Raw genomic sequence first — 11,521 nt, 5'->3', positions numbered from 1 at the left:
TATAGAAATATTATAACCTTTTGCTTAAAGCTTTAATACCTACTACTGTAAATACTAACGTTAATATAAAGCTATTTATAAAAGTTAAAAAATACTATTTTTTTTATATAAAATAAATTATTAAATATTAAGTCTAGTACTTTAAGGATCTAGCTGTAATATTCCCTTAAGGCTATATAAGTAAAATTCTAAGTAAGGTTATTAAAATAATTACAGTTTCCCTTTATTAGCTTAATAAATAAAAAAATAAAAGCTAATAAAAATATAGTTATTTAAACGTCTTTATTAATATTATTATTATTTATAATAAAAGTATTTATAACCTCCTTCTTTACTATAGCTAATAATTAAATAACTAAAGTTATAATAATAATATAATAAGGCTATAAGTATTAGTAAAATCCTAATACTACTGTAAATATATTAAAAATAGATTTTATTAATACTAGTAGAATTTAGCCAGCTTCCTAATTCCTATTCCTATTATAGGTATTTACGTAGCCCTGGCTAGCTTAATATATTACTAATAAGGATTTCCTAATTTTATTCTTAGTAAGGAAGATTAATATAAAATTATACTAAAAATCCTTATTAAAATAAGTATAGTTGCCCTTTTATATATACTAGTTAGGAATTTAATTAGGTACTATACCTAATTAGCTGCTATGAATCAGGGTATTAGTTGCGGCTTATTCTCCATCGCATTAGTAAAACACCGCCCATCTGAACTCGGAGGTTCGCTTTCGTTCTAATCGCCTAACAACTTAATACTCAACTAAAACAGCTATCTAGCTTAAACCCGATCTTTCACTGCATGCAAATCACGCCTTTCTTTCAGAATTGGATTCAATAGCTCCTAGGCAAGTAATATTCAATACATTGCAAACTACAGGGTAGTAGACATCGCCCATCCGAGTGTACTTACTCCGGACCTGATAGTCCGGCACTAAGTAAACTTCAGGATAGCACCCGAGGTGTAGCGCTGCGGGCCGGATTTAAGGCGTCGCTTGCGGTGTATAGACTAGAACTGTCGGGTTTAGTTGGTGTAAACAGTGGATTTACGGTCGCGTAGCTATGTAGCTTTGGTGAAAAAAAGGGGACCCCGTTTCAACTGCTCTGATTCCAGTATTTCGCCGATCTCCAGGCCACTCAAACACTCGTTAGATAGTTTAGCGAATGCCTCTGTTCCGCATAGAGGGTTTTCGCTAAGGGGGTTTGTTTCATGCAACAAGTTCTTGTGAGAGATTCTGTTTGCCTCAAACAGTAAAAGTTTTGACTGTGTACGTACTAGTTTAGGAGGGGCGATGTCGTTTGGACTAGTTTCATCGATTCGGCGGCTATTTTACTTCCACTCTATTTCCTAAAACCTTCCTCGCTGCATCACGACGTTTCTAAAACCATTTGCTAGTAGGGAGGGCTTTTTCTTTTTCTTTTTCTTTTTCCCTCATTTCATTCTTGTACAATCATTATCTTTCTAAATTCTATGCATGTTCACCAACTGGATTTGGGTGACACTATGGCATTCGCTGGGAAATACTGCAAAATCGAAGGAGACGACCATTTCCATGAGAGTGGAGATGATCTAGAAGAAAACAAACCTAGTTCAAGCAGGTCTTCATCAATCACCAACTTCTTCAACAAGACAAATGCCCTTCCTTTCAGAGATAATGCAGATTTAGCGACACCCTACCTAGCACGACACACAACGACAAAGGCCGGGGCTTCCACCAACTTCTGGACGTGGCTACGATGGGGAGTTGTCGTTGGGCTTCAGACAACTCTGATCATATTAATTTCTATAAAGTCAAATAATGACACAAGAACAAGAAACGATCTTCAAGACTTAGCCGCAGGCGGCGAATTTGTTGAAACAGGCGGTGACATAAATGGCATTTACAAAACTCGTGAGTATCCCATTGTCGGCATCGGGCTTCTCCATGCTAACCATTGGATAGTATCGCACACGTACACATATCTCAAGCCCGAAGAAGATAAATACGTGCCGAACATGACATCAAATGATAACCGCATGGAAATTCGGAAAAATTGGGATATGCTGATGCCACGTACGAAACCGATAATCCGTTGTCGGCTTTATAAGATGTGCTAATAATATTTATAGTTGGGAGCGGAAGTGTCCTTATTCCCGACTACCGGGATCACCCCTTGCTTGGAGATCCTATTACAGATGACCCTATTCGTTCCGGACCGTTATTTGAAGCGTCATGGACGCACGCATTACACTGTGTAAGTCTATGCTACTCCCTCTCGTCCCTATCTGTCAATATTCCTGTTCTAATCGTATTAAATCTATTGTAGCTATATTACAGCGTGGATAGTTACCACCAGTTGATAGTGAACGGACCCAGCGAAGACGATAACCCGAGACATGCCGCCCATTGTTTCGAATATCTTCGAAATAGTATTCTATGCAATCTTGATATGACCTTGGAAGGATCCATGTCAACACCAGATGATAAAGAAAGAGGGCAGCCTCATGTTTGCCGAAACCGAGAAGAGGCTATCTCTTGGATCGAAGCTAGGAGAATGGATGATGCACAGGACATCGTTGGTCCCTGAAAATATGTCGTTTCACAGTACCTGTAATATTGTATAGACCACCATTGAGATGGATACCACAAATATGTGCTTATGGAATGTATTTTTGTGTAAAGGAAAGCAATGGCCAGGAATATACGCCACAATGGCTCAATCACAATAAGAAATCAGTGGCAAGGATGCGCAATGCACAATCACTAAAGGAGACACCAGAGTATATACAATTCATTCTATTTGTTTTTTCAGTCTTCTTCTAGTTGCTAGTGCGGAGTACATATCAAATTATATGTCCCCTTTTATCGCTGATGGCTAATTTACACACTGGCTGATCCGTAGCTATAGAGGCTCAGTCTGTTGGAGCCACCGCAAATTTCAGCAGCGTTGCCATCACAGTTCATGTTGCACCCAGCGTTTCCGTCTGGAGCGATAGTGTTGCCATTGGCGAGGCTGTTACCACAGTCTGGAATCTGTTAGAGCTAGAGCAAAGAAATCACGAACCGGGAGGAGACTTACAGCACTCATCGGCAAACTCGAGGCCTGCAAGAACATAGCCTAAGCTCTTGCATACACTTTGACATGCCTCAACAGTCATTGACGTTGGCCCGTTGGGAACCCCCTCGGCAATCAGTGCTCGAGCGTTGACACTGTCTGTGTAGCATCCTCTGGAGACCCATCCGGTGGTCACGGGGGGGGGAGCTCCAGTTGCGGTCGCCACTTGGTACACATTAAGGCGATTTGGGCCTCCACATGTTTCCTGGGGCGCACCGCTGCAGGTCATGGTGCATTGAGCATTTCCGTCAGAAGCAGGGCCGCCTCCGTTTTCGAACTTGTTATCGCACCCTGGATACCGTTAGTCCTATCAGAGTATTGTCGTCCTTGATACAATACTTACAGCATTCTCCCGAGTACTCAACACCCGCAATCGTATATCCAGCAGCTTTGCAAGCCGTCTCGCATGCCTCGACCGACATGGCAGATGCACCTCCTGCGACTTGAACCTGGTTGGCTAGAGTTCGGCCATTCACGTTATCAGAGTAGCATCCTAGGGAACTCCATCCAGTTTGCTTTGGGGGTGACGAGCTAGTGGTGATGGTCGACATGGTTGTCGGACCCTTTGTTGTGGAGCTAGGAGGAGGGGGATTCGTGCCTCCACTGCCAGAAGCAAGACGGAAGAGAGCAATAACATCAGCGAAGGCGTTGGCATTGGCAGAAGAAGCCGCCAGCACATTTCCATTCTCCGTGATCGAGTTGACGACGCCAACTGTTCCCAAGTTGTAAATGTTAATGTTGGTCAGCGTGCCTTCGAGGTCGACGATGTTATTTTGGCAATTTTGCGGCTCCACACCATTGTTGCAGCCTTTTACTTGTTAGCCTACTCCTATAGATGGAAGGAGACAACGACTTACCTTTTCCATCGTTGTTTTCGAAGAAAGAATACAAGCCGGCAGCATAGATGAGAACATTCTTGGAGCCAAGGACTCTCAGGCCCCAAGCCTCAGCACATCGGCCAGATTGGCCGGCGCAGGAAGTTGCAAAGTCGGGGTCATTTATAGCAGAATTGACGGTGAAGGGAGTTGGGGCGAGGGGATTTGGTTGGTAGTACCTGGTCGGAATTTATTAGTCATGAGCAAATGAGGGTGATTGATATACCTACGGTGTCTCTGTCTGGATAACTCCTGCATAGATGTTCTGGGTGTTGGCAAACTGATATTGATACAGAACATGGTGCTCAACAGCGGTTCCAACACTGGAAGAGTGTGTCAGTAGATTGCTCAAAGTAAAACAGAATCGAAAACTTTGGGACTCGAATAGAAGAGATCACATACAACCAGAAAGTTCCTGCAGTGCTTTCCACATACAAGCCTCTGCCGCTGAAGATGGTGATTTGCGAGTTGTTTGCGTCCTCAATGTCGTGGTCTGCAGTCCAGAGCCAGTTCTGTTCACATTAGCTAGGGACTATGTTTCCATACTGGGTTAACTCACATTCTCCATATACAGGTTGCTTGCGCTAGACGTGATATGCATGGACATGTAGGCACCAATACAAGCGGTGTTGACAGCCGTGCTGCCCGCAGTCACCGGACATTGTGCAAGCTGAAGGTTTGATCCCTTGAAGCCACCAATTCTGGTGTGTACGTCCCACATACCACTGGGGGTTCCAGAAGTAGCCAAGTTCCACTCGATGAGAACAGCTCCAGCTTGTGTGCCTTGGGTGGCTACGATCATGTCTGACCACTCCACCTGCCCAGTCTGGCCAGGTGTACCCACTTGAACAACAGGCTTGGGGTTGTTCTGGTCATTGAAGAAGCTTCCAGAAGACAAGATGATGGGATATTCCTCTCCGACCAGCTTCGCACCAGGGGGGATCTTGAGGGTGCTAGTAACGCGGTAAATACCGGCATCAAAGTACACGATTTGGCCTGCAGCGGTTGCACTGTTGATGATACTTTGCAGAGCAGCGGTGTCGTCCGTAACCGCGTTACCTGGATTCGCACACTAAGTTAGCACTCAAATCTCTTCACATCACAGGCACTCATGCTCACCAGTGGCGCCGGCAGATCGAACGCTCTTGAATGACGAAACTGGCAGTGTTTCGTATTGAGGCTTTGAGCGTGTGTAATATTTGGATCCGCTCAAGAGTGATGAGGGACGAGCATTTGCTGCGATAGTGCCTTGGAACGATGTCGGTCCATTTGGAGTATACTGGTGGCCCTGGCCCCATGCAGCGATTGTCGTAGTTCCGCCAGCCAGAAGAGTAGCACCGCTGGTCGATTGAACGGCCACTGGAACATTGTTGAGAGAAAGGTTCTCAATGATGAGGCTGTTGGATGTGGGGGGCGTCTGGTTTGAACTGTAGCTGGTCCTGATTCCGACTGGTGTTCCGGTGATAGAACTGTCAATCAGTGTAATAGACTCGGCGGACGAGATGTCAATTCCCAATCCACAGTTGTTGATGCTGATGCCCTGGTAAACCCACTCCCAGGTAAAGCCACTGACAATGGCTGTCCCACAGTTGTTGAATACCAAGTTACGCATTGTGAACTGTTGATTACCTACAGCTGCACCGATCAAGCCGCCGTTGAAAGTCAAGTCTGTGAGGAATCCAGCAGAGCCTATGGAGCTATTAGCTAGGAACAGATGAAAAGTGTCGTGGCTCTGTAAGACATACCGTTTTCGACGAAAAGACCAACTTGTTGGTTTCCAGACGCAGTACTCATTGTGACCTGGATGTTCTGCAAGCTTGTCGCCTGGGCTGTCGGCCAATGGATACCATACGTCTTGGGGGCAGAAGCCGGCATAGATGTCATATCAAGCTTAAAATTGCGGACTTGACGATAGAACACGTTGGTAGAAATCCAGTTGGGGTCATTGGGGTTGCCGTCGCCATAGTAGGTATCACCATCAATGAGAGCAATACCGTTGAAGTTCGCCGTCGCCTTAATGGTAGGAAGATTGGTCGCATCACCAATGATGTTGGTATAGTATTGATCAATGATGGGAGTCGAAATCAGGTATGTTCCAGCCGGGAAGTACACTATCGCCGGAGTCAAAGTGCTGGATTTGCAGAGTCGGCCACATCGACCCCCTGACAGGATGGCATTGTTAATTGCTGCCGTGTCGTCGGTAACACCATCACCTTGAGCATTCTACGTCAGTAACTGTAAGACACCCAATGAAATGAGGGAGAATGATTATACCCTTTGCGCCAAAGTCCTTTACATTGCGGTATACGGTGTAGCCACTGGGTGCGAAAGGCGCAACTCCTTGTTTGGCAATATTCTCATACCAATAAGACGAAGCACGCTTTTCCACAGCGGGTTCAGCCTCGGCCCCAGGGACAATCATGCCCCGGGCTGTCGCTGCAAGCGCGAGGGCCGAAAGCACGACGGAGCGCATGAAGCCCATGATGATAGAAGCTCTCTGCGCAGCTTCGCAGTTACAATGGATGAGCCAAGTGGCAGGGTGATAGAAGAGACTTCCCAGGGGGCTCTATGCTCTTAAATCATTTTGAAGAGGAATACTGAAACACGGCAAGTGGGCATGGATAAATTACGCTTAATGGGAGTTGAGAACTCCGCGATTCAGTTAGGCAAAAGAAAAGGGCCTTTTAGTCAACCACGAGGAAGCTGTTCATGAGCCATAGATGGAGAACGACCGAGAAAGTCATCGCGATTGCGTTGCGAAAGACGAACTATGCTGGCAATAGCTCGGCACCCCTTACCCGGTAACCTTGCTCGTGGGTAAACAAATAGGGCCCAATAAAGAATAGGCCCGAGATGATGCCAGCTGTTCATGCTAGTGAAGCGTTCTTTCTATGCATCTTTGGCGGCAGAGAGTCCGGGGTGGGAGATGTGGGCTTCGGCGATGTTTGGCGGTTGGACCGACATGAAGCCTAGCCATCTATCCGAACGGTCACGCATCGAACGGGCGCTGGTGATGGGGGAAGAGAAACTGAGAACAACGCCGAAACCAGTCTGGACTCTGGACGCGGCGCTCTCGCAAATCAAGTTTCCGCAACCTGGGGTGGAGCGCGTGTTCAGTTTAGCATTTCTCGCGCCGAAACCTGCGATGCTCAAAGGGGAAAAGGCCCAGACAACGTGAGATGAGCAGAGGCAAAAGTCATGCGGTCGCGGAATCTCGGACTCCAGGGTCAGCCCAGCCCAAGTCCAGCCCCATGTGCCGAGTAGCTCCGAACACCGGTACCAGGTAGCATCTCATTAGGACCGAAATCTGCTGCAGAGTTGTGGCCTCTCTGCCGCATATATGCGGGGTGATAGCGAGTCTGGGGTCGAGACTCCAGACTTCCCCAGGTTGACAAAATAAAAGCGCGGAGAGCAGGACAAGGTGTAATTGGCGCGGACCCCGGCAGATCGGCAGGGCCAAAATACGGCCGGGAATCACCTATGACCTATCGGTGATATGCCACAGCGGGACATGCCTAGGCAGAATTGCCACATGTGGCCACGGGTTGATTTGTTTGGGTTACTTTTGTCATTTCATTCTCCCACCACTTATCTCCTACAGATATTAAGATGATGTAATAGTTAGTTGACGGCTCAATGAAGCCGACCTGGTCTCTCAATTAACCCAATTAATTTTTGCCAGATCTACTATGGTCATGAGAGCTCCTTTGTCTGCTCCGTATGTTGCGCCCTGTCCTCCTGCCCTTTTCAGATTCAGTTTTTAACATCGCTTGCGCAAGAAGAATTACTATCGTGTGTTCAATGGAGTCGACATTGAATGAAATCCACCATGGAATGTGCTTGGTGGAATATATTTAGATATGTAAGCAAACCACTACTCACCATGAGATTCGGTTTAGGGTGTGTGGGGCTGAAAGAGAAAAAAAAAAGAAAAAATCTCTCAGAGATTCGCTTCGTGGTTCGATAACTTCAACGTATCTATAATAGCCTATTAAATATTGAAAAGTGAGGAGAAGTTTTCCAAGGCATCCATGGACGAGAATCATCACTGTCTGGTAATAAAGCCTCTTGCAAGGTTTAACTACATTTCCTAGAATAGTACGTAGAATACCACGATCAAGGCTTTGGGCATCTTTCTGTTATCATGTGTAGGTTAGGTATAACATGGATTTTATTAATGACGAGTCTTAGTTAACTATCAAAAAGTCGAGGGTAGGGCTACTCCGTATGAGATCCGCAGACACAGATTGGTCAGGGATACCCTGCAGTTACCGCTTTTTGACTAAACCAGATCATGTTCCCATTCAGTGCCGGCTCAAGGTCTAATCCCACTTGAGTGACTTCATCATCAGCATCTACTTTAAACGACGCTCGTACAATCAAGTGATCGCGCGGATCTTCGTTCAGAGTCATAAGAGTGGCCAACCAAGATTCCTTGCAGACATGCACCATCCGTATTACTATGGGGATCTCTTGAGAAAGACGCGAAGCAAATAACGAATCTCCACGACACTCCAAAACTAAATCACCATAACCGGCGTGAAAATAGTCTCCAGCGTAAGATTGGTAGGGAAGAGGAGGTGAGCATCCACGGCATGGGAGAGATGGGTAGAGGGTTTCTGGGGAGCGAGCAATATCTGATCTTCGCTGGGAAAGACGTTCCTGGAGTTTAATATTCCAGTCAACTCTTTCATCTTCAGGTGTCCCAAGGATATCATCAAGCATCCCCATATATAGAGCGGTCTGGACGCAGTGGCTTGACCCTCTTGTGTTTCCCATCATTACCAGCCCCCATTGGCGATCTGGGAGATACATTGCGGTGGTTCCAAATCCAGTCCAACCACCACTATGCCATACGATGCGTTCCCCGCGGTAGTGATCAATGAACCATCCCAAGGCGTAAGAATGCGGTACCGGGAATGGATTGTTACCGGGGGCTGAAAATGAGATTCGCGGGGTAGTAAGGGTGGTATGCGCAGCCGGACTTATAGGCGGAGACTGCGTCATCATGCACTGGAGCCATTTTGCGTAGTCAACAACGTTGCTGATAATAGCTCCCGCCCCTGACACTGCAGGAAAATCAGGCACTGGCTCTTCCACAAACGATTCATCCGCTTCGCTCCATGCGTATCCGCGAGCTAGGACTGTTCCTGATGGCTTGGCTTCCATTGCTTCTGCCGGCGTCCAATAAGTGCGGGTCATGCCCAAAGGTTGCCAAATGTTTTGTTTCATGAAATTGCCCAGACTCATTGAAGTCATGATCTCCATAGCATGTGATACAGTCGAAAACATGTAGCTACTATAGAGATATCGTGTACCTGGTTCTGCAGCTCTAGGGAGATGCCTCAAAGAGCGGACAACATCTCTTACAGATGCGGATTTCGGCTTGAAGCTAAATTTATGGTCTGGTAAACCAGTCTGATTGCTGAGCGCATCTTCTAGCGTGATACGGGAGGTGATGGAATCATCGTCCAGAGCAAAGTCGTCACCTAAAATTGAAGAGAGCGTTGTTTGCCATGACAAATTCGATGGACAGTGATTGAACGACGAGCGCAAATCCGCATTATCCACCAGTAAAGAGACGCTAGCAGCAGTGAAAGCCTTGGTAGTGCTAGCAGTAAAAAAGACTGTTTCTGGCGTTACAGCGATGTCAGGTAATTGTGCAAGACCATACGCCTAAACTCTGGTTACCTCTGCCGTCATACTCTTGAGAGAATGGCGTACCTTGAAACTGGTCGAGGAGCCTTGAATAAGTCCAATTGCTAGGCCGGGAACATGCCATGCATCCATCAGCCTTTGGGCTTTTTCGTTGAATTCATCGTTAAAATATGAATTGCTGGATCGCGAAGGGTCATTTACGTTGTTTCGCTCCATCTGGACGGTGTTGGACGACTTTGAAGTAAAGTGGTCAATAAGTAACCTCGTTAGAAAAAAAAAACCGCCGTCACTGTATTAGTGTCCGGTTCTCTGCAGTAAACATATATCTTTTGAACAGTATCTAGGCTGATGGAAACAGGGGTGCATGTGGTTTAAAGATATATGTATAGTTTCTTTTGACTCTCGTAGAGTGTGGCGGAAGTCCACTCCATCATCGGGAGTCCGCATCAAAACATGCGTATAGTAATACGACACGGTGGGTACAGCATCCGTCATAAAGGATTCTTCCACATGTTATGAGTCACATTAAAGTGAATGACAATAGTTCCTTATCTCAGCGGTCCTTTTGGAAATTGAACATCATACTAATGGGTAAAAATATTTAGTTTAGTTTGGATGTTGAATAAAAGCGAGGAACGCGAGAAACGGTCACCATACAGAAATAGACAATCCGTACACACCCGCCACACTAAACTCGCCTGGAATAGCGAGCGTATTCTCCTCATATGTGCGCACACTCATTTTGCTGCGCCAGCGCACCTATACAATGATTAAGGAGGTAGCTAAGATGATACGGCTTAGACTCGCTCGCTCTTCTTTTTTCGCAGCATAGGCACTGCCGATGCTTCCACGCCAGAATCGTTAAGGAGCTCGCTGTAACCCCGCCGTTTATAGAATTCGGGTACAGCTCCGTCTAAAAAGAGAGGGACGTCGATTTCATCTGCTATTTTGTCCGCTTCTGCAAGAATTGCAGTTGCGCATCCTCGCTTTTGCCAAGTATTCCGAGTGACCAAGGCTTCAACAACTGTATTTACCGGGGAAAGATAATCAGCCGGAGTCCGTTTCAAATTTAAATGACAGTGCGATGGACATGGCGAAGGCGTTTTGTTTCCAGAGAGAGACTTACACACTCGAGGCTGGTTGCCCATTAGCTTGTTGTGGCGCTTCGTCCATGCGCCGAAGAGTTTATCCAGAACCTCTTGTTTCATACCTCGCTGAAGAGGGATACCCCAGTCGTTCCATACACTGGTAAAAACATCACCCGCTGCGATAATGTATATAGTTCCCGTTGCAATTGGATAGCCTGCAGTCAGCTATTATTAGCTACTTTAATACGTAATATTACTGTCGGGATCATTTGTTTGCTTGTTGGCTAACCTTCAGCGTCTCGAACGACCAGCAGCTTGACGCGACTATTATTCGCCTTGAGGAGAGCCTCGAACACATCAGTTGCATACTTTGCCCCGTGGGCATTATGCGGGTAGATGTTGTAATCTCCTTCTGGATTCAGCCCCTCATTGACAAGCTCAATCAGCTCTGGCACATCTGCTACGGTAGCAGGTTCTACTCGAATTTGAGCATCAATCGCCATGTTGACTTGACTTGCTGAGGGAAGAGTCTGCGAGTTTAGAGCGGGGCAAAAAGAGTCGTAAAACCTCCGTTGGTCTCATCGCTCATGCTCGCTCACTGGTACAGACCATCCTTTAAATACTGGAATGAGGACCCCTCGAAGGATTGCATCGTTCTAGACCTATGACCTTTTGTTATCACTCGTAGCCCATCGCCTCCTAACGCGGTGTTATAGCGGGCTTTGGGGTGGCACTACGGACCAAGTGTGAAGAACCTGTGTAAGTGTGCAGCCAATCAGGACGGCGGCTACA

The 11,521-nt window shown here is 46.3% G+C and overlaps 4 protein-coding genes across 4 annotated transcripts; 1 reads left to right on the top strand and 3 right to left on the bottom strand.

Moving 5' to 3' along the window:
• Positions 1-1,516: 1,516 nt before the first annotated feature.
• Positions 1,517-2,580, top strand: V8C40DRAFT_271782 (uncharacterized protein; the record flags this gene model as incomplete). Its single annotated transcript, XM_083220299.1, has 4 exons — positions 1,517-1,904; positions 1,956-2,066; positions 2,123-2,247; positions 2,320-2,580. 4 exons carry the CDS (start codon positions 1,517-1,519, stop codon positions 2,578-2,580), a joined length of 885 nt encoding a protein of 294 aa, XP_083066833.1.
• Positions 2,581-2,774: 194 nt separating this feature from the next.
• V8C40DRAFT_259826 (beta 1,3 exoglucanase) lies at positions 2,775-6,512 on the bottom strand. The gene is made up of 10 exons (XM_083219053.1): positions 6,258-6,512; positions 5,729-6,196; positions 5,103-5,672; positions 4,543-5,042; positions 4,386-4,495; positions 4,214-4,306; positions 3,966-4,162; positions 3,452-3,916; positions 3,073-3,399; positions 2,775-3,019 (listed from the first exon to the last, which is right to left on the bottom strand). The coding sequence occupies exons 1-10, from the start codon at positions 6,463-6,465 to the stop codon at positions 2,874-2,876; spliced, it is 3,084 nt and encodes a 1,027-aa protein (XP_083066832.1). The 5' UTR covers positions 6,466-6,512; the 3' UTR covers positions 2,775-2,873.
• A 1,722-nt stretch (positions 6,513-8,234) lies between these two features.
• On the bottom strand, positions 8,235-9,857 carry V8C40DRAFT_278951 (beta-lactamase/transpeptidase-like protein; the record flags this gene model as incomplete). Its single annotated transcript, XM_083221143.1, has 2 exons — positions 8,235-9,659; positions 9,708-9,857. 2 exons carry the CDS (start codon positions 9,855-9,857, stop codon positions 8,235-8,237), a joined length of 1,575 nt encoding a protein of 524 aa, XP_083066831.1.
• A 581-nt stretch (positions 9,858-10,438) lies between these two features.
• V8C40DRAFT_278950 (uncharacterized protein) lies at positions 10,439-11,232 on the bottom strand (the record flags this gene model as incomplete). Its single annotated transcript, XM_083221142.1, has 3 exons — positions 10,439-10,665; positions 10,768-10,944; positions 11,019-11,232. 3 exons carry the CDS (start codon positions 11,230-11,232, stop codon positions 10,439-10,441), a joined length of 618 nt encoding a protein of 205 aa, XP_083066830.1.
• Between the last annotated feature and the right edge of the window lie 289 nt (positions 11,233-11,521).

Source organism: Trichoderma camerunense, assembly GCF_050948025.1.
Source record: "Trichoderma camerunense strain CBS 138272 chromosome Unknown V8C40scaffold_44, whole genome shotgun sequence".
Taxonomy (NCBI): domain Eukaryota; kingdom Fungi; phylum Ascomycota; class Sordariomycetes; order Hypocreales; family Hypocreaceae; genus Trichoderma; species Trichoderma camerunense.
Note: the sequence above shows the minus strand (reverse complement) of the source record. Positions and strands in the feature narration are given on the sequence as shown.

What these genes read in the sequence shown, in the direction of transcription:
- V8C40DRAFT_259826 (XM_083219053.1), bottom strand. Translation starts at nt 6,465, where the DNA reads ATGGGCTTCATGCGCTCCGTCGTGCTTTCGGCCCTCGCGCTTGCAGCG. An exon ending in TCGATCTGCCGGCGCCACTG is followed by an intron (nt 5,043 to 5,102) that starts GTGAGCATGAGT and finishes GTGCGAATCCAG; the next exon opens with GTAACGCGGTTACGGACGAC. An exon ending in CGAAAACAACGATGGAAAAG is followed by an intron (nt 3,917 to 3,965) that starts GTAAGTCGTTGT and finishes AACAAGTAAAAG; the next exon opens with GCTGCAACAATGGTGTGGAG.